This window comes from Typopeltis vanoorti, chromosome 13 (assembly GCF_054136105.1).
Source record: "Typopeltis vanoorti isolate ZY-2024b chromosome 13, IOZ_Tvanoo_1.0, whole genome shotgun sequence".
NCBI lineage: Eukaryota > Metazoa > Arthropoda > Arachnida > Uropygi > Thelyphonidae > Typopeltis > Typopeltis vanoorti.
The window spans coordinates 37,957,071-37,978,714 of record NC_143561.1 but is presented as its reverse complement, the minus strand read 5'-3'; the positions used below and the strand labels follow the sequence as shown (position 1 = coordinate 37,978,714).

The window sequence follows — 21,644 nt, the reverse complement described above, 5'->3', positions numbered from 1 at the left end:
GTTGTGCCTGCGTGCACGTCTTGTACTTAAGTTCTTGAAAATGGCAACGTGACGTTGCCGAAATATTGAAATATATTAAAATTTATTTTAACGTATATCCTAGTACGTTGTAATTTCCTTAAATTATATAGTGAAAATCAAGTTTACTTAATTCGCCACATACTTTCTGTTCATTCCATCCTCTGCCATACCTGGTACACTCCAGCTTCTCTTGATATCATTACAAGGATTAAATACACTGATCATTGAATATTCAACTATATTCATCTGCCAGCACCATTAACTAGCATATCCCATAGTGATTTTTTTTTCTAATTGCTACATATCAAAAGAACTCACTAGGATTTATCTTAACTTGATTGGCTAACATCCCATATTCCATTTGTGCTGCCTTTATCCACCATGTTACCTTCATGCAACTGATTATTACCAGCATTCATCTTTTGTTGCCTCCACAGTGCATTCTTCATCCATTTTACTCATACCTTTTCACCCCTGGAACATACTCAGACATATACTAAATATAGCTCTCGATCAATGCCCATACAAGGTGTATACCCTTCCTGCTCAACTCTTCTTCCATGCTATAGCTGTCAGTTGTCTCCTCAACTTTTCATAATCACCAGCCTTGTAGTTCCACATATATCCCTTTTTTTATAGAGCTGCACATTGACTGGCAGCAACCCAGGGGTTCACTTCATGGTTACTCTCGCCAACTGCAAGAAGATTATACTTCATTCACAATTACATACTCTGATGATATAACAAGATCGAAGATTCCTAACCCTGTTATGTACTGCCTAAGCTCGTTGTATTTGAGACTAGGGAGATGCTCTCTTTTGAATGAAGAGAGCATCTCCCTATTCCCTGATGCTCTCTTCATTCAAATCAATATTGCAGTAGTTGAAAACCACACATAACGATCACACTTTGATTGTTCACTAAGCTACGTTGCCTATATATTTGTCTCCATATTCCCTGGCCTATAGCAACACTACACCAAATATATTATGCTAACAACCTCCACCTCACACAATACTGCTTCAACATCACTCCCACTTTTTTCCCCTTGTATTTCAACCTTGCACAGACATTTGCCTGCTATCATCAGCAGCACTTCCTTTATCTTTAGGAAAAACATCCTATAATTTCTATTTCAGTGAAGATCTTTTTCATCCAAAATGTTTCACTTATTCCAACTATTTTCTGGCACATAAACTTTTCACCTGCTCATCTTCCACACAATTCCACACAAGACCAATTCCTCCTGTGTATTCCTGCCCATTCCTTCCTAGGCTGATCCTCCACACAGGTGCATTCATTACCACTCGTTCCTCCCTGGTCCACCCAGTTTCCCTGTCTAAATTTCATCTCTTCTATTCACAACCACCTGTCTCACCTAGTCCACTCACCTGCTCATCCACTGATATCCTGTCTGCATCATTCATTACATTTCCTCTCCAGAAACAACCTTCCCCCAAATGACTCAATCCATCCAACCATTCAGATGCAGTTCCATTCCTCTCTCAAACTCTGCCCACACATTCACAAACTGCCCCTTTCTCTTCACATTTTTATTATCATTCCATTTAAGATCTTTGTTCTCCATTGCAACTCATTATTATACCTGTGCAACACATATATACTACCCTTCCAACCACACTTTCTTCCACTCTCCTCGATAATCTGCTGATATCCAGTATCACATTCTCCCTATGCCCAATCAGATCATTTGTCCCAATCATGGACACTAATTCTCTCTCTGACAACTTGTGCATCCTTTCATCCAATATGTTCCCAAGTCTGCAAATGTGTATGGGTGAAATGGCTGCAAGAAGAGAACTAACAGTTTGAGGCAGTCTGTTTGGCAAATTTGTCATCCCAGTTCAACAATAAATGATACCATACTGAGATGGAAGCACAGGGAGTCAACCACAAGTGGATGACCCACCAGTCACCAAATGTTACTGTAGGGTGATATGGATATGTAAAAACTAGAATACGTTGATCGACAAAAAAAACATTAGGAACCAAGGCTCACAATATGGGTTTCCATGGTAGGACCACAATATGCAAGCCCCATGTTACCTGAACTAACATACACTATTGTCTTCAGTGGTGGTAAGAGCATATACGGTGGGTGCAGAAACTTGTTAAGCTGTTACGAAGCGAGGAATCACACTACCTCTACCTCACCTCTTATATGGAAGGGTGTAGCAGATGCCCAGTGAACATCTCTTACCAGAGTGCATAATCCCAACTATGAAATTGGAGGTGGCGGTGTGAAGGTCCTGTTTTTCCTGGCTTGGACTAGGAAGTTTATGGCGACACAAACATTGAACTTCGATAAGTACCTGACATTTTGGACAATGCACCGTGTCATAAGGCTATTGCTGTAACCGTGTGGTCTGTGGACACGAACATCACATTTGACTGACCTCCACAGACCAATCTCAACCCTGTTGAACACGAGGGATGAACTAAAGTGCTGGGTGAGGTCAAGGGACAATCTGCCCCACAAAAGCTGACCTTATTACATTCAAAAGGAAGTGTAGTCCAAAACTCCCATTGATCGCTATTGTACAATCACAGCAAAAGGGCCTACATCTTAAGGTGGGTATCATGGCTGTTTGTTCCTCAAACTACGGTGTCTGTTGACTTCTTTCCAAGGTATAAGTTGGACAGCTAATTGGCTGTTGGACATCTACCAACAGGTTGTATATGAAAGAGTGGTAATACAAAAGACGAAGGTCATTAGTGGAACCCCAACAGAAATCTGCATTGGGATTATTAATGTTTAACTTGTACGTTAACAACATTGCAACCATCATAACTGGTGAAGTGCAGCTGTTTACTAATGATGCAAAATTCAGAAGGGCTATGAGGTGTAGAGCAGACATGGTCTTGCAGGAAGATCTAAGTAGACTATGTGATTTGGCAAATGAGTGGAGCTATCTATTTAATGTTCAAAAGTGCAATGTCTTGAAATATGGTAGGGAAGGTTAGAATGCAGAATATAGTTAATGGAGAAATTTTGAAAGAGGTATAAATGAAAGATCAAGCAATGATGGTGGACAAGATTTGAAGTTTAGGGGACACAATGCTAAAATTGTAAGGACATCCTAATGGTACTAATTATATATTGGGTTTTATCCTTTATCCAAGTGTTAGCAAACAAAGTTTGCACCTGAAGTACTTTCAGGAGTGGGGAAACTCGTGGTAAAGTTGGTATAAGTTCATTTGCCTTAGTATCTCCCATAATACAAAGCACATCTCCTTGCGGACATGTATAATGCTATGCATTAAGGGAAGGGGCCACTACCCAGGTGTAAACTTTGTATGCTAGCACTTGGATAAAGGATAAAACCTAATATATATAATTAGTAGCATAGTTAAAGTGAAAAAAATTTCTATAAACTTATCTCTAATCCAGAGAATTTTAATAATAGGGTGTCACACCCTTCGGCAACTCTTATAGGTAAATATGACTACTCCATCACCTCCACCTCAGTATCACCACCTCTGGGCATGGCTCCCACTGATGAGATCTCAATAAAGGTCGAAACCGGTCTGGTAGTGGCCCCTTCCCTTAATGCATAGCATTATACAAGAGTCTGCAAGGAGATGTGCTTTGCATTATGTGAGATACTAAGACAAGTGATGAGAACTTATAACACCTTTACGAGTTGTTCCAGTCCTGAAAGTACTTCAGGTGCAAACTTTGTTTGCTAACGCTTGGATAAAGGATAAAACCTAATATGTAATTAGTAGCATAGCCAAGTTAAAAAAACTTCTTAGATATCCTGTGGATAATGAGGACATTGACATGCAGAATCAAAGAGGTTATGGTTCCCTTGTATAAGGCTTTGATTAGGCCACATATGGATTACTGTGCACAGATTTGGTCAGGTTTTCAGGGGAATGAGGATGGTTGGAGAAGATTTACTAATTTAGTGTCAGGTCTATGGAATGTCAGATATTAGTAGAAATCGATGGAATGTAATTTACAGTCTTGTGAATAGAAGATGGGATAAGATTGAGAGATAAGTTGGTGAATGGTTGTTACAATATCAATGTGGACATTTTTCATAGAGCAGCGGGTGGCAAAGGTAGAACTAGAGGCCATTCTTGGAAGCTGTACGAGGAGGGTGTGAGAAGCATGTTCACTGCATCAAGTGATTGGCGAGTCCACATACACTGCCTGAAATTTTGGCGAATGAAGAAAATATGAATGTGTGGAAGGCATGGTTCAATGATCTTATGGAATGAGAGTATAGATCACCAGCAATGAGTTTTGACAATATGAAGGTCAGATGTTAATAATTTTATTAGTCACATTAAATTTTATTTTACTGAAAAATTAAATTTCAAAATTTTTCTAAGAAAATAAAATTAATTTACTAATGCCTTTTATTCCCATAGGGAGTAGGCAGGGATGTTTTAGCCCTAAATTTTGAAGCCTGAGAGGAAATTAAACTTCATCGTTAGCCAATGAGAGTAGCTGGACCAATACACTCAATTTTAAATGGCATGCAGTAAAGAGAAGGCAGACAATAACAGAGTTTATGGGGGGGGGGGGGGAAATAACACCACTCACCCACGGCTGAGGTCTACTAACTCAGTAACTGGTCAAAGGAAGGGGTTAGAAAAGTTCCTCTACAGGGAACTAAAATCTAAATAAATGTCTTTTTTCAGGTGGCATTCCTAGTCCTTTGAGCTATGAGACTAGGAATGCCAATTCCAAAGTGCTAATCAGGCTTTATTTCTCTTTTTGCTCTAAGTATATTGGATTCGTATTACTAAAATGTTCATACAATTAAAAAAATATTCACATGTAATTTATTACAACAAATATTAAAAAATTAATTTGCACCATGCTTATTTGTTTTAATGAAATTGAAAGTTTATTTTTCACTTGGTTAGAGTATAATAAATTTAGTTTAATCCTCTATCCAAGTGTGAGCAAACAAAGTTTGCACCTGAAAGTATCTTCAGGACTGGGGTAAGGTGGTACAAGCTACCAACACTCCTATCTCAGTATCTTCCATAATGCAAAACACATCTCCTTGCGGATATGTCTAATGTTATGCATTAAGGGAAGGGCCACAACCCAGACTAGTTTCGACCTTTATTGAGGTCTCTTCAGTTGGAGCCAGGCCCAAGTGGAGATACCAGGCAGAAGCATTAGCAGGTCATCTCCACCTATAGGAGTTGCCAAATGGTGTGCCACCCTTTTAAATAAATAAATTACTCTGGATTTAGAGAAAGATGTTGAAAGTTTATTTTTCACTTGGTTAGAGTATAATAAATTTAGTTTAATCCTTTATCCAAGTGTGAGCAAACAAAGTTTGTGCCTGAAAGTATCTTCAGGACTGGGGTAAGAGTAATTTATTAAAAAAAGGGTGGCACACCATTTGGCAACTCCTATAGGTGGAGATGACCTGCTAATGCTTCTGCCTGGTATCTCCACTTGGGCCTGGCTCCCACTGAAGAGACCTCAATAAAGGTTGAAACTAGTCTGGGTTGTGGCCCGTCCCTTAATGCATAACATTAGACATATCTGCAAGGAGATGTGTTTTGCATTATGGGAGATATTGAGATAGGAATGTTGGTAGCTTGCTCCACCTTTGCAAGGAGTGCCCTTGTGTTGTACCACCTTACCCCAGTCCTGAAGATACTTTCAGGCGCAAACTTTGTTTTCTCACACTTGAATAAAGGATTAAACTAAATTTATTATAGTCTGACCAAGTGAAAAATAAACTTTCAACATCTTTCTCTAAATCCAGAGTAATTTATTAAAAAAAGGGTGGCACACCATTTGGCAACTCCTATAGGTGGAGATGACCTGCTAATGCTTCTGCCTGGTATCTCCACTTGGGCCTGGCTCCCACTGAAGAGACCTCAATAAAGGTCAAAACTAGTCTGGGTTGTGGCCCTTCCCTTAATGCATAACATTAGACATATCCGCAAGGAGATGTGTTTTGCATTATGGGAGATACTGAGATAGGAGTGTTGGTGTTTTAATGAAATGTTAGTTTCCCCAAATTGCTTTTTCCTGAAAAGGAAGGGGGGGGGGTATGGCCAGTATTCCTGAAATTTTAAAATGGGCATGTGTACTAAATGTTTTGGAAGCATGGCCCTAAATAAACATTATACTACAAAAAGAACCCGTCTGCATTCATATGTAACATAATTCTAATACATAATTGAAACAAATTCGCTAAAAGTTTTATTTTTCTCAAAGAAATTAAGTGGAGCACTTCTCATACCGACTTAAAAGGAGAAAAAATTTAACACTTTTGTATCCATAAGAGAGTAAACAGAACTCTTTCAGCCTTAATAAACTTTCTTAATACTAAATAATGCCAGATTACTGGAAGAAATTATAAGTGAAATTTATGAACTGGGCTTTCTTCAGCCAGTTTAAATTTGTGATTAGCCATCATTAAAAGCATCATTTTAGACACACAGGAGTCAGTGTACAATAGACAACAGCCACCATCTCATGATCATAAATCCTTACCAGTCCTGTTATCTGAAACAATGTGTTCTATGTCCGTTTTTTTGAGAAGTGGATTGAAAAAATGCTTCTAGGATAAAGAATAGTATTAGAAACTATTAGCTTGGATGAAAGAATGGCTGACTGACAGATAAAAAAGTGATGTATGGGGAATGACAGTCTGCAAGATTTAAGATTACCAGTGGTGGACTCCAAGAATCAGTCCTTTTCATTTAATATTTACAGTAATGACATTGTAAAGGATCTAACAGGTACAGGAGACATTGTTTGCAGGTGATGCAAAGATAGGCAGGGTGATCAGGAGTGCAACTCTCATACAACACTTGCAGAATGATTTGAATCAGCTGTAATTGTAGGGCACAGGAAAATGGATGTCAGTTCAATGTCAATAAATGTAAAGTTATGCACTTTGGTGTATTGATATATCCATCAACTAATGTTCCCTCTAATTTTTGCTGGCCTGTGTGCACATGAAAACATTTTATGTAAAAGGATTCCCACACTTGTGACTTGTGCAGGCCACAAGCTCTTAATGTGATACACCTAAAATCAGCGATGTCTTTGTTAAAAGATCTCGTACGTTGCATGTTAAATATTTTTATAAGAGCAAACTAAATGCTACATTTACATGCAATGTATAAACAAATTAGGTTAAGTTCTACAATAGGAAATTATTATTATTACTATGTGACACCTCCAGGGTGTCCAAAGACTCAGAGGGAGGACACCTACTCTACAACTGTCTTCACCACTCAATCCACCAACTCCATCTACTGTCGACCACAACCATTAGTATTTTCACAGACAACCACAAACATCCATGCCTATGGCAGGATTCGAACCTGCAGCCTTTTGGCTGGAGAGTGGATACACTAACCACTCGGCCAACCAGGCTGGTATTCTACTAGTGTGGTTCACTCTAATAAACTGCAAAGTAGTTTATACTAATTTGAGCAGAATTTAAACATCCAGAGGCTACAAGCTACACAGTTTCATCCTGTAATCTTTGCCACACACCAATGTTGTGCAAACTTTGTCCAATTCAATGACCCCCCCCCCCATCAAAGATGCCAGCTGTTGATGTGTACTAACTCCAAATGTTCAGTTACAAGCAATTCCTGAGTTTGGCTTTCAATGTGTTTATTACACTAAAACCTTGCTCAGCAAAAATATTCATTCTCACATGCAAACATCACTGTGCCTGGATAGTTTGAAATCAAGTAGCATTTAATCTTCTCCCATACTTCAAATATGAAATCACTGTACCAACTGAGAAGAACATCACATTCACCAAGAAAGTTTGTGTATAGCAAGCACTGGGAAATGACCTGTTCATTTCCAAAATGAAAGTCAAAACTGATTCTCTGAGATTGTTGTGGTAACTAATGAATTGTTTTCTAGAAGCACTTTTACTTTTCATTCCATGAAACAGTACGGGTGAGTTTAATGAATCGTTGCTCTTGTAAAATGAAGTGCCTCAACAGGCATCAGATTATGTTTTTAAGGTAGTGTGGTTAACAGTGCTAGTTCTGAAAATGTCCTTCAAAATGAGGAGAGTACAAGAGGGTATCCATGGAAGTTTGTAATGAATGTAGTCGAGAAAGGAGCGAGAGCTAGATCTTTCTTTCATAGAGTGCATAAAGTGTGAATCATATGTAAACTCCCTTTAATACTCGAATAACTGAAACAATAACTGGAAATAAAATGCAAACAAATATAGGAAAATAAAAAAGATTTTTTGGGGCTGACAAAATGTTCTTAAAAGATGTTAAAACTTAGATGGCAGTAGGTGGTCACCTACAGAGTGTGTAATGAAAAAATGAACATATCAATGAAATGTATGGTTTTTTTTAATTCAATTTTATAAAAAATGGTTACTTACAAATGTATGAGAATGTGCTAAAACTTTGAACTAAAATAAAAATAGGATTTCTACAAATGTAACAGTGACTTGCTACACCAAGGCACCTGCTAATTATTCTGAAGGAGACCAGTAGATTAGTAGGTAAATGTAGTATTAGAGAGAGAAAGTAAACAACAACAAAAACAGCCAAAACTTGCATATTTTAAACTAACCTAGCATTTTAATAAATTTTGTTACAGATTAAAAGCAGTAAAAAAAATTTGTTTGACTCTTATTTAATTACAAGTCAATTGACAATGAAGCAAATAGTAACTGGAATGGTTACTTTTTAGTAAATGAGATGTGACACAAACTCAGTTTTATTTCAAAAGCAAGACCCTGATGAATGGTTACTGTCCGTTTTTAAAAAAAGATCAGCATAGTATATATTGATGGCAAATCATGAGTGTAGTTACCAATATCAGCATCACATCAGTCACAGTGATAGCAAGTACAGACTGACCCCAATTTACCTAAGCTTTATGTTCTGCAAATCTTTATGTAACATATATTTCATGTATGCAGATTTAACCCATCCCACCATTTCATCACACTATTGCTTACTGAACAATATATACACTAGTACATTAAATATAGTAACATGTTCTAAAGGTTATTTATGTTAATTTCATTCGCAGGATACACACACAAATTAGATAGACAAAGTAACCGTAAACAGAAACCAGAAAAAAAAAAAATTGAAATATAAATCACTACTTAAGTTATTTTTTTCTTTTCTTTTCCCTCAAAGGAGATCAGGCTAGTTAAGTGTCAACAGTTGACCCAAATTGTAATTCTGTAGCTTACTATAGTGAATCTTATGCCCCAGTGTGTGTGCGTCCGTGTGTGTGTGTGTATACAGAGTCGACAAATATGCTTGCCTACTCACTCATGACAGGTAGATTTTGCTAGCTGATGAGCAGCTGCAAGCTGAACAAAATATATTTTGTTTTTGATTAAAAAAATTAGCCATGGTATGGCACTAGTATTCATTTTATGGTAATTTTAAATCATCATTTAAGAAATGGGGGAGTATCAGGTTAGTGAGTAAAGTTTTACATAATTTGTCAAGTCCTGTATATACGAGAAAGTAAGGTACATTCACAATTTAGTGTTAAATAAGATATGAGAGGGGGGTCACACATACGTTGCAGCATAGAGTGATCATTAGCTATGATGATCATTTTACTTTTGTCACATTATCTTTCGTCTTCTACAAATAATTTATATTGAGTGCTGTGATAAAAAAAATCCCACCAGTTGCAAGGTTCATTAATGAGTGACTGTAAGGTTAGGCAATGGTGGTGGTGTCTGTTTAAAGAAGGGTTTTAAACAAACACTTCTTCAACATTGTTTAAAGTTTAAACAATGTTCACGATGAGTGCAGTGTCCACTCATTGTGTGATGACAGACAATTTGGTGGAAAGGGTGAACATGAAAATTTGTGAGAATCATCGTTTCACAATTATAGAACTTTCTTTTGAATTCTCAGAAGTTTTATGCTCAGTCATTCATGAAATTGTGACAGAAAAGCTGGGATAAGGGTCCCCAAAACATTAACCGATGCACATAAATAGCAACTAGTAGAATAAGCTCAAAAATTTCTGAAGCATTACAAAAAATGAAGGAGATTAATTTTTTTTTTTCTCATATCATAACTGGTGACAAAACATGGATTTCATACACAAACGTTGAGCCAAAACAAAAAGCAATGCAGTGATGCCATTTGAAATTCTCTGAAATAAAAAAAAAAATTTAAACAGGCATTGTTCGTCAAAAGAAAAAAAACATGGCCACCGTGTTTTGGGTCTGAAAAGAGATCTTGCTTGTCGATTTTCTTCGGCAAAGAACAACAATTAATGTTAATGCATATTGTGAAATGCTGAAGAAACTCAGATGAACAATTCAGCATATTCAGAAGTTTGGGCAGGAACTTTTTGACCACCCTCCCTACAGCCCTGACCTCGTACCTAGTGATTACCTCTTGTTCCTGCATGTGAAGTAGTGGCTCCCATCTCAATGATTTGAAGATGAGGAACTGAAGAACAGCGTGATTTATTGTTGAATTCACTGGCAGCAGACGTTTTTGACATGGTATGAAGAAACTGGTGCCACGATACCAAAAATACCTGGAAGTCAATGGAAAAATAAAGTATATATGTATTTTAGGGTATAAAACATTTTTTCTTCTCTATCATTTTTTAATTCTTGAAATGTTGATCATTATTTTATTTTATTTTAATTTAAAGCAAAGTAAGTGCTCTAACAGGGTGATTGTCTCTAATTCTACACAAAGAATAATACCGATCACCATGTAATAATGAAAGGACTTAACCAAATGAGTCAGTAGGTTCATTATATCATTATCAATTCCTAAAATGTAGTCTTACGAGATATACAAGTTATTATGATTGTCCCATATAATTAAGAATATTATTAGTGTTTTTTTTTTCCCCATCAAATTGTCTTCAACTGCGCTATTAACCAGTTTTTAATGTTTATTCTAAGGACATCCTAATTGCATTAAGAGAAGATCCACTATGAAGTAGAAAAAAATAAACATGATGATGAAATGTTTTGGTGACAAGCAATATGCACCAGACTTAATATTTAGAGAAAACGGTTAGAACAATTATAGAATATCTTTCCACAAAACAGTTAATATTTCATGGGATGGTTGCCAAGGTGACCTGACATTTTGACTATGTCGTACATTATAAAAGACCATTTTAAATAATGCACTATTATTGTCATTAATGTATTTTTTGAAAGACAACTTCTGACAAAAATAATAATACAAAAGAAAGAAAGAAAGAAGAATTTACTGACATTAAAAATTATACCATTTTTTAAAAGATTTACTTTATGTACAAATTTGAGGATTTTAAGGTAACCATACTACTAATGAACAGTTACAAATAGTTGTTTATATTTTTAATCCATGTCCTAAAATTATGGACACATTATGTTATTATTATTATTATTACCACGGGCTACTCCAGGAGTCCTTAGACTCATCGAGGGAGGCCCTAAACATCATGTTCATGCAGCTGTTCAACATTCTCACAGTATCTATCATACCTTGCCTTGAACTCGCTCACTGTCATAGCACCCACAACAGACTCTGGCAGCTTATTCCACTCATTTACCACTCTAAAAGTAAAGAACCCAGCTCTAACACCATTGCTAACCACGCTCTTGCCCAGCTTCCATGGGTGTCCCCTAGTTCTCCCACCACCAGTCCTGATCTCAAAAATGTCATCTGAATTAATCCTATAGAATCCTTTTAGCAATTAGAATGTCTCAATCATGTCTCCCCTTTTCCACCTATCAACTAGTTTCTGCAACCCACAAATCTTCAACCTGTTCTCATATGGTTCATTCCACAGACCTGCTATCATCTCAGTCACTCGCCTCTGGATCCTCTCAACCTCCTCCCCATCAAGAAGGAACCGAGGTGACCAAATCTGGGCACAGTAGTCGAGATGAGGTCTTATCAGGGCTCGGTACAGAGGTACAATAACTTGTTTTTCTCTGCTCGTCAAGGTATTTTTCAACAACCAAGTGAGTTGATGAGCTGATTTAGCTACTTTCGCAATGTGCCCCCTAAACTTCATCTCCCTATCCACCAACACTCCCAAGTCCCTGGCCTCATCAATCTCTTGGAGTACAGTTCCACCAATGTGGTATACTGCTGCTAATCTTTTCACTCCGAAATGCATAACCTTACATTTTGTCACATTAAATTGACATCCATTCTCCTTAGTCCAGAACTCCAATCTATCTAAGTCATCTTGCAAGACTTTGACATCTTCTGCATTCATTATCGCCCTACCCAACTTTGCATCATCAGCGAACAAATGAACTGTCCCACTTAGACCCTTCCCTATATCGTTAATGAACAGATTAAACAGCAGTGGTCCAAGAACAGAACCCTGTGGCACACCACTAGTCACAGGCCGTTTTTTGGACTCTACTCCTGAATAAACTACTCTTTGATATCTCTCCATCAACCACCCAGCTATCCATCTCACCAACCCTATATCCATTCCCATATGTTGTAGTTTACGGATTAGAATTCCATGTGGTATCCTGTCAAACGCCTTTGCCAGGTCCAGCAGTATCACTGTAAACCTATTTCCCTTATCCAGTTCAGCCGTCACCTTGTTATAAAACTTGAACAAGTTACTGAGGCATGATCTACCCTTCACAAAGCCATGCTGTCCTCTGTACAGTATCTCATTTTCATCAATCCATTCCTGTATTTTTCCCTTGACTACTTTCTCCAAGACCTTGGCAACGACTCCTGATATGCTGATCGGTCGGTAATTTGCAACCATAGTCTTGGATCCTCCTTTATGCAGTGAAACTATTTTCCCCTCTTTCCACGCCTTCGGGACTAAGCCAGACCTGAGACTCAGATTAAACAACATGGTCAAGGGCACTGATAATTCATTAGCCGCTTCATGCAAGACCCGTGCCGGTATACCATCCAATCCCACAGATGTATTCACATTAAGGTTCTGTAATAGACTATTCGCCTCCACTTCATTCATCACAATTCCCATATAAACTAATGGTTCCTTCATTTTTTCAACGTCACCACCTGGATGATATACTTTTGCAAAGTGCGCGCTCAGTAACTCCACTATATCGACTGGTTCAGTGAACTCTTTACCATCGTCATTCCTTAAAGTCATTTTGCCATGTACAGTTTTTTTCTTGCTTGCAGCATATTGAAAGAACTGTTTGGGATTCTCTTTTGCTTGCATAGCTAGTTTCCTTTCATAATCGGCTTTTGCTGTTTTTACCACACTCGTTACCCTTCTGGCCTGTACTTTATACCGTTCGTGTGCCTGCAGGTCACCCCTTTCTTTAAATTCCCTCCATAGTTGTTTCTTTTTTTGCAGCTCAAGCTTAATGGTGTTATTCATCCATTTAACCCCTCCTTGTTTCACTATTCGGAACTTAGGTATACAATCAGCCATAACCTCCTGTAAATGCTCTTTGATCACTTCCCATGCTCTATCGACATCCAGCCCTTGCAGTTGTACATGCCATGGCACTGATCCAAGCAATCTCCTAAGCTTGTCATACTTGCCAGCACGGTAATTCCACATATACCCTGTCTTAATTACAAATTTCACACCTTTAGCCACCTCCCAGGTCAAGACCTTATGATCACTCTCACCAATAGGTGGCAACATGGTCATATTCATTACAGTCAAATTCTCAGATACTATTACCAGGTCAAGCACTCTCACACCCCTAGTATTTTCAATTACATGCTGTTTCAGATAGTTATCCCTTAATAATTGAATAAAATCCATTTCCTTCCTCACATGTGTCCTCTCCTCCTTCCAATCAATGTTACCATAGTTGAAATCCCCCATAATAATTACCCTCCTTCCACTCATTTCATCAATTTGTTTATGCATACCATCTCCACCATCTATTCCATCACCTGGTCTATAGCAGCACCCAACTGTGTATTTTATTCTGCCAGTATCAATCTCACACCAAATAGCCTCAAATGAGCTCCTTTCACTATCCTGCAATACTTCAATTCTCCTTGGCTGCAGTTCATCAGCTATCATCAATAACACCCCTCCCCCAATTTTATTCTCTCTGTCCCTCCTAAACATACTATAACCTACACATTCTATCCCACTAACTATATCATCTTCTGTCAGCCATGTTTCACTAATGCCAATAACCTGTGGCCAGGAAGAGCCAATCAAGGCCAAAAATTCTTCCTTCTTGTTCCTAATACTCCTGGCATTAGTATACATGAATTGCAGTGTTCCCTTTGTCCCACCCCTATCTTGATGCGTTATTCTAAATATCCCATTCCCATTTTTTGTCCTTATTGCTGGCTCAGGTACATTATATACATTTTTACACTCAATTGTCTCACTGATGTCTGGATATCCACTTCCCCCCCTCCTTGGTAGTTCTAGTTTCCCTGGTTCTGCACATCCATTTTCACTTCATTCAGCAACACTTTTTCCAGTCTCCGCACACCAAGTCCATTCAAATGCAGGCCATCTATCTTGTATAAGTCCTTTCGCCCATCAAACTCATTCCACACGTCCACAAATTCCACACCACACCGTCCGCATAACCTGCGCATAATATCATTTGCGATTATGGCCCTCCTTCTAAACTCCTCTCTGTTATACCGCGGTAACAGACTCACCATTCTAACTCTGTCACTCTTTTCTTTCGCTACCTTTAACAATACTTTCAAGTCCTCTCTCATAAAAAATTTATCACCTTTCAATTCATTCGTACCAGCCACAATTGTTATTTCTTTCACCCTCTGTTTTTGCACTCTAATGCTCTCACTTACATCCTTAAATTTCGCACCCGGTAAGTACGATTTAGTTACACTCCCATCTATTACTCCTCTTAATAACGAGTCACCATACAACACTCTCTCCTTCATTTCGGAAACTCGCCCACGCTGTTTATTTACGTTAGCCGAATCACTCTGGAAAGAGTTTTGCAGGTGCTCTAATTGCTGCTGCACATCTTGTATCACTGCGTGCAGCCTAGCGATATCACTTCCTACAAATAATTCCTCATTTTTTTTATCATTCAAACCATTTTCTCTTTCTGTATAATTGCTCTCGCTCTTTCTTATATCACCGCTCACATTGCCATCTTGTACACCGCAATTCCCTATCGATCCACTATTTTCACTCGCATTCTGGCTTTCTTCAACCATAACTGTCTCACAACCTGACACATACTTCGACTCCTCACTTTGCATACACTTTCTACACATTCTCCCACCACTATCACTTTCAATCCATACTCCAGCCTCATTCGGGAATGCATACATTCCACACACATCACATTGGACAAATTCTCTCACATTATAGTTTTTGAACAATGGCGTCGTATTTTTGGACGCCATTATCTTACATCGCATTGGCGCCATATTCAAATATATGAAACGTATCGTTAAAGACTAAATTAATTTACAGAATTTACACCAAAATCACACAGACACAACAAGCTACCAAATTTAGACAATATTACGTTATGATTTTTAACATATATTCTAATTTCCATTCAAAATTGTACTTAGCTTTCGGGAGCTCCCTGAAAACACGACCGTTCCCCTGGCCCTCTAGCGGCAAATGTTTAAAATAAAGAGGTAAATAAAATGAAATCAAAAACTTAGGAGTGTACCATCCATTTTTACAAATAATTTTTTTTTCTTAAAATCAAATATTTAAGACTGCAAAACAAAGATCATTTATCAAATATATGGATTGGCTAAATATATTATAATGATCACCTCATGTAGACAGTATAAATCATAGAGATGTGAGATGAAAAATTTGAAGACAATTTGGTTATACTTTTTTTTAAAATTTCATCTTTGTCATATGTATGTAATTGGCTTATGAAAATGATACTGCTAATCAATTCCATTAAAGGCAATAAATGTATATCTTTTGAACTGAGCATGTAAACAAATTTCAATGGTAACAATATTTAATTCAGAAAACAGCTGAATGTTCCACAAACTTGATTTTTTCTTCGTTTCTTTTCACTTTTTTTTTTTTTTTTTTTTTACTAAAATACTCTATACAATCATAAAATTTAACCTTAAAAAAGGACAAATGATCAGGTAACTTATTTGCAAAAGAAATTTTTGTCACGTGAGACATAGCACTTCTAATTCTGTTAACAATTCCTGTTCCTTCTTTATTTTTTCAAGCTAGAATAAAATAAAAACAAGATCTGAGATATTACAAGACTTTAATTCATGTTTAAGCAAATAAGGTATTAGTAAAATAATTAACTATTACTATTACTGCACAAGAATACCTACAGAGAGCAAAGAATGTGCAGGAGAACCACACTATCTGAACAATATCAATCATGATTTTTGAATGCATTCATCAAAAAGTATTCAACAGACTCTGAGCAACCCATTCCACTCATTCACACTCACTAATAAAGGTGACTCCAATTCTAATATATAATTCTAAACTTGCCTTACACCTTATTTCACATCAAACCATCTTTCTGTATTCCCTTCAATTCTAACTGCTGAGTTACAACTTAAATATAGACTGAGTTGCTCTATATAATGTTCCTTTTACCCCATATAACTATAGTGTTTTGAAAAGCTTTTCCCTGAAGACATTGTTGTATGCCTCTTCCAGATCTACAAATCTCAAGGGGGTGCTTAAGGGTCAAAGCTGTATAACTTAGAGAAGATCTCCACATAGCCTTTAAAGGAATGTAGAGAACCGACCAGAGCTTCTGATCTAATGTCCAATCCTCACCTTCTCGTGGTGCACCCTGTTGGGTATCTACTTGGATACTGAATGAACGAGGATGGGCTGGCAATTTGGGATTTAGCCGACCAAATTGTATTCTTATTGGTCAAACCAAAATAAAAAATGATAAAACAACGACAAAATTTCATGCTGGCTGGGACATCGTCCAGTTAAACAAGGCCCCCGTTGTTTTTGCCAGGGAACCAGGGCGAACATCGAAAAGTCAGCTACTGGAACAAATCTGAAAACACACCCCAACTCAACATCACCAGAGTTAAAGATCGGTACTATCAACATAAGAAGCCTGAATGGCAAAGAAATAGAGCCAGCTGAAGAATTAGATAAGCACCAGATCGACATAATAGGGGTGACTGAAACAAAAAAGACAAAAACTGGTGAGAACTTTCTGAGCAATAAATCCAAAATGTTATATTCAGGAAATGACAATCAAGGAAAAGAAGGAGTAGCCATAGTATTCAACACAAAATACAAGGCTAATTTTCTTGAATGGCAGGCAGTCTTAAGTAGAGTGATGTGGGCAAATATCAGAATGGGGAATTGGACAATGAGACATTTGTGCCTATGGTCCCACAGAAGGTTTTACTAAGATAGAAGTGGAGGAATTTTTTGATGCTTTAGAAAAAGCAACTGACACAATGAAAAAGGAAAAGTTGGTCCTTGTTGGGGATCTAAATAGCAGAGTAGAAAATGATTGTCAGACATAAAAAAATATTTTGGAAAAATTTGGAGAAAAGAGCAAAGCTAATAATAATGGCAAATACTTGTTGGATTTCTGCTCAGAAAATGGACTGGTTATTACTAACACCATGTTTCAACATAAAAATATGCACAAATTCACATGGAGAGAAGAGGCAAGGAATAAGAAAAGTCTCATTGACTATGTTATTGTTGATAGTGATGTTTTCTCCTTGGTGCAGGACACCAGAGTGTACAGAGGATGTGAAATTGGAAGCGATCGCTATTTAGTCTTGAGCAGAATAAAATTGAATTTTATATTGAAAAGAATAACATGTAAGAAAGTTTTAAAGCGAATAAAAGTTGAGCAGCTCTCAGATGTAAACTGTAGACTAAAATACACAGAGATTATTGAAGGAAAAATAAAAGAGTTTGAGAACAGGAACCAAACCTCGGAGATTCAGTGGCAAGCCTTGAAGAAAACCCTGATTGATTCAGGGAATGATATATTCGACCAGAAATGCTGAAGTATGGTGGTATAAAAGTCTTACAGTGGCTGCACTGCATAGTTCAGAAAGCCTGGACAGAGGGATGAATTCCTGATTATTGGAGTAGAGCTCTAATAGTACCCATATATAAAAAGGGAAATAAAACTGAATGTGAGAATTACAGAGGTATTTCCCAACTGAGTGTTCCTGGCAAGATCTATGCAAGTATACTTGAGAAACGGTTGAGAAGAATTGTGGAAGAAAAGCTTGGTGAAGAACAAGCTGGATTCAGGCCACATAGAGGTTGTCAGGATCAGATCTTCACTTTACGACAAACAGTTGAGAAAGCATGGGAATATTACAAAGATCTGTATTTAAGTTTTGTCGATTGGGAAAAGGCATATGACAAGGTGCCAAGAGAGAAGATATTCAATACCCTACAATTATGTGGTGTCAATTGGGCATTATATCAAGTAATGCTTAGTCTTTCTTTGAGTTGTAAGGCAGCAGTTAGAATTGAAGGAAGTACAGGAAGATGGTTTAATGTTAAATCTGGTGTGAGACAAGGATGTACATTATCCCCTCTGTTATTCATTACACTGGCCAACAACAAAAAAAATTTTTTCTGCTGAATATGATCTTACACTTGTTTGTTACTAATTTGGGTGCGCTGATTTCAAATATCAAACCGATTTTTCTCTATCACGTCAGGTTTTTCCTCTGCCGCATTTTATTTTTGCTAATTTGTAAGTTTTTGATAGTTTTTAGGAGGCAGTACTATTCAGAGGATCAAAAAAAATCGATTATTTAATATTATTTTCTAAAAGTATGTACTTTTAAAAATCTGTTCCTAACTTTTTATCAAGACATTCAAAAAATTCCCAAATATATAGCCTATTATTCAAAGCGGTGCACAGATCAGAATCGGAGCGCTCACCACTCTCGCTTGTTAGTAAACAAATAAATGCGAGATTGAGGCCGGTAACCGACCTAATACACTTAGGTGATGAAAAGTAGGCGATGACAACTGCCTAAAACAAATGAATGTTATATGAGTCATAGCGGACAAAGAACGATCAAAATCAGTCAATCGTTAATCGATCGTGAAAGTATGATGAGCACTTATAACGTTTCAATAAAGTCTCTGGTTTTTTTTTTTGTCTTGTTAATTGCATGTTAGTCATCAGCGAAGAAAATATATCATGTCTACTACTCGAAATTGTGTCAGTTGTGTAGATTCCTTCTGCTACATTTGTGGCAGCTTTACTGTTCCCAGTCAAAGGACAAATATCTCTGATTTCGTTAAGGAAGTGTACTTTGCATACTTTGAAGTAAAAATTACTTATCAGGACAAGTCATGGGCTCCAAATAAAGTGTGTAAGTCATGTGTAGAAAATTTATGACAGTGGAGCAAGGGAAAACGCCAAAAATTAGCTTTTGGCATTCCAATGATTTGGCGTGAACCGAAAAATCACGTAGATGATTGCTATTTTTGTTTAGTTCAGACTTCTGGTTATAATAAGAAGAATAAGAAAAAAATTGTGTATCCAAATCTCGACTCAGCAATTTGGCCAGTTGCTCATTCCAATGAAATAGCCGTGCCAATTTATAAAGGACTTCCTTTACTTGAGAACGAGCATGATCGGGATATGCCAGATGTTCTTGAGGAGCAAGACCCGGATGTTGATTTAGACAATGAAAATTTAATATCTAGTTCTGGACCACAACATTTTACCCAAGCGGAATTGAATGACTTAGTAAGAGATCTGGTATTATATCTATTTGGTATGATAGGAATATCCTTTGATATTCCTATCAAAGGAATCATCGGAATTGTTACCTTCAAGATTAAATGAAAAAAAAACTTACTGGAGCAAGATACGAAGATAACTTTTTATCGTAGCAGGGAAAGTAATCTTGTACAATATTTTAAACACGAGTGTGGGTTTGTTTACTGTAACAATGTGTCAGGTTTACTAACTGAAATGAATGTTGTACAATATCATCCAAATGAGTGGCGTTTATTTATCGACAGTTCAAGCAGAAGTCTCAAGTGTGTCTTACTACACAATGGGAACGTATATGGCTCAATTCCTATTGGCTATTCAGTCCACTTAAAGGAAACATATGAGGACGTTAAAAAGGTTCTAAAGTTATTAAAATATAGAGACCATAACTGGATCATCTGTGTGGATCTTAAAATGGTGAACTTTTTACTTGGCTTTCAAAGAGGATATACAAAGTTTCTGTGTTTTCTATGCTTCTGGGATAGTTGAGCTAGAAACCAACACTGGCCTCTTAGAATATCCTTAAATGTTGGCGAACAGAATGTTATAAATTAACCTTTAATCGACAGAGAAAAAATAATTTTTCCACCTCTACACATCAAAGTAGGTCTTATGAAGCAGTATGTTAAAGCTTTAGATTTACAAGGTGACTGTTTCCAATACATGTGAAAAATTTCCACGACTTAGTTATGAAAAAATTAAAGCCGGTGTATTTGATGGACCGCAAATTAGAACTTTAATGAGAGACCCAAATTTCATCAACTCTATGAATGAAATTGAGAAAGAGGCCTTGACTTCATTTACGATGGTTGCTAATAATTTTCTTGGAAACAAAAAAGCGTGCAATTACCAAGATATAGTGGAAACAATGCTTGAAAATTTCCAGCGCCTAGGTTGCAACATGAGCATAAAGCTTCATTTCCTATACAGTCATCTTGATAGATTTCCCGAGAATTTAGGTGCTGTAAGCGATGAACAAGGCGAAAGATTTCATCGAGACTTAAAATTAACATTTAAGACATAGACTTAAAAACTATGGAAGATCGGTACCAAGGAAGATGGGATTCTCACATGATGGCCGACTACTGTTGGAGTATTCAAAGGGATTGCCAAAACAGAACACACAGCAGAAATTGCTACAAACAAAAATTTATTTCCTGAAATTCATGTGTAAGTAAAATTTTATTTTTTTATAAATATTCTTGTAATTTTGAATGAATATTGTTAAGTAGTTATTTATCTAATTATCGGCCTCTCTCGCATTCAAAGTGCCAGTATGTGCCGTTGCAGGTTCTTACGCATTTATTCTAGTAGCAAGGCTTATACGTTAGTTAGACATAACTGGTAATTAGTTTACGGAATTAACAATGCATATATAGTATATTAATTAAAGGTAACTTTAATGAATAACTTCTATATTTCGGCAAAGTCACATTGCCATCTTCAGGAACAAAAAGATATGGTATGTGCACGCAGGCACTAACACAAAGCAAATGAGGAAGAAAGCAAGAAACTAATATTGTTCCTAAAGTCCTAATGGGGCCCTCTTGCAGGCTAATTTGGTAGTCTTGGCAGTTGGGCTGAAGTTCTCATAATGTAAGTCTCCCAAATTTGGGGTAGTTTCATGCACCCAAATTTGTTGAGGTTAGGAACGTTTTTTAGAGCTGCTGAAGATTCTTTGAATAATCTTTCGTATTTAAACTTGCTGCAATGAATTATTTTTGTTTTCTTCCAACGAATTTTATGATGGGTATCTAAGGCATGGTCTGCCAGCCCAGAGCGGCTGTACTGGTGAAACCGGATGTAGTCTTTGTGTTCTGAAATCCTGATATTTGTTGTTCTGCCTGTTTGGCCAAAGTAGGACAATTTGCAGCTGCAAGGGACCTGGTATACACCAGGTAGGTCTAGGGGAAGTGGTTGGTCTTTGGTAGAGCGGATAAGGGATGC

At 37.2% G+C, this 21,644-nt stretch overlaps 1 protein-coding gene across 1 annotated transcript in view; it reads right to left on the bottom strand.

Moving 5' to 3' along the window:
* Positions 1-15,914: 15,914 nt before the first annotated feature.
* eIF2A (eukaryotic translation initiation factor 2A) overlaps positions 15,915-21,644 on the bottom strand; it is a 270,564-nt gene continuing 264,834 nt past the window's right edge. The window contains exon 18 of the mRNA XM_090402822.1: positions 15,915-16,158. Coding sequence (XP_090258948.1) covers positions 16,096-16,158 — 63 coding nt within the window. The 3' untranslated portion in view covers positions 15,915-16,095. The remainder of the gene's footprint in view (positions 16,159-21,644) is intronic.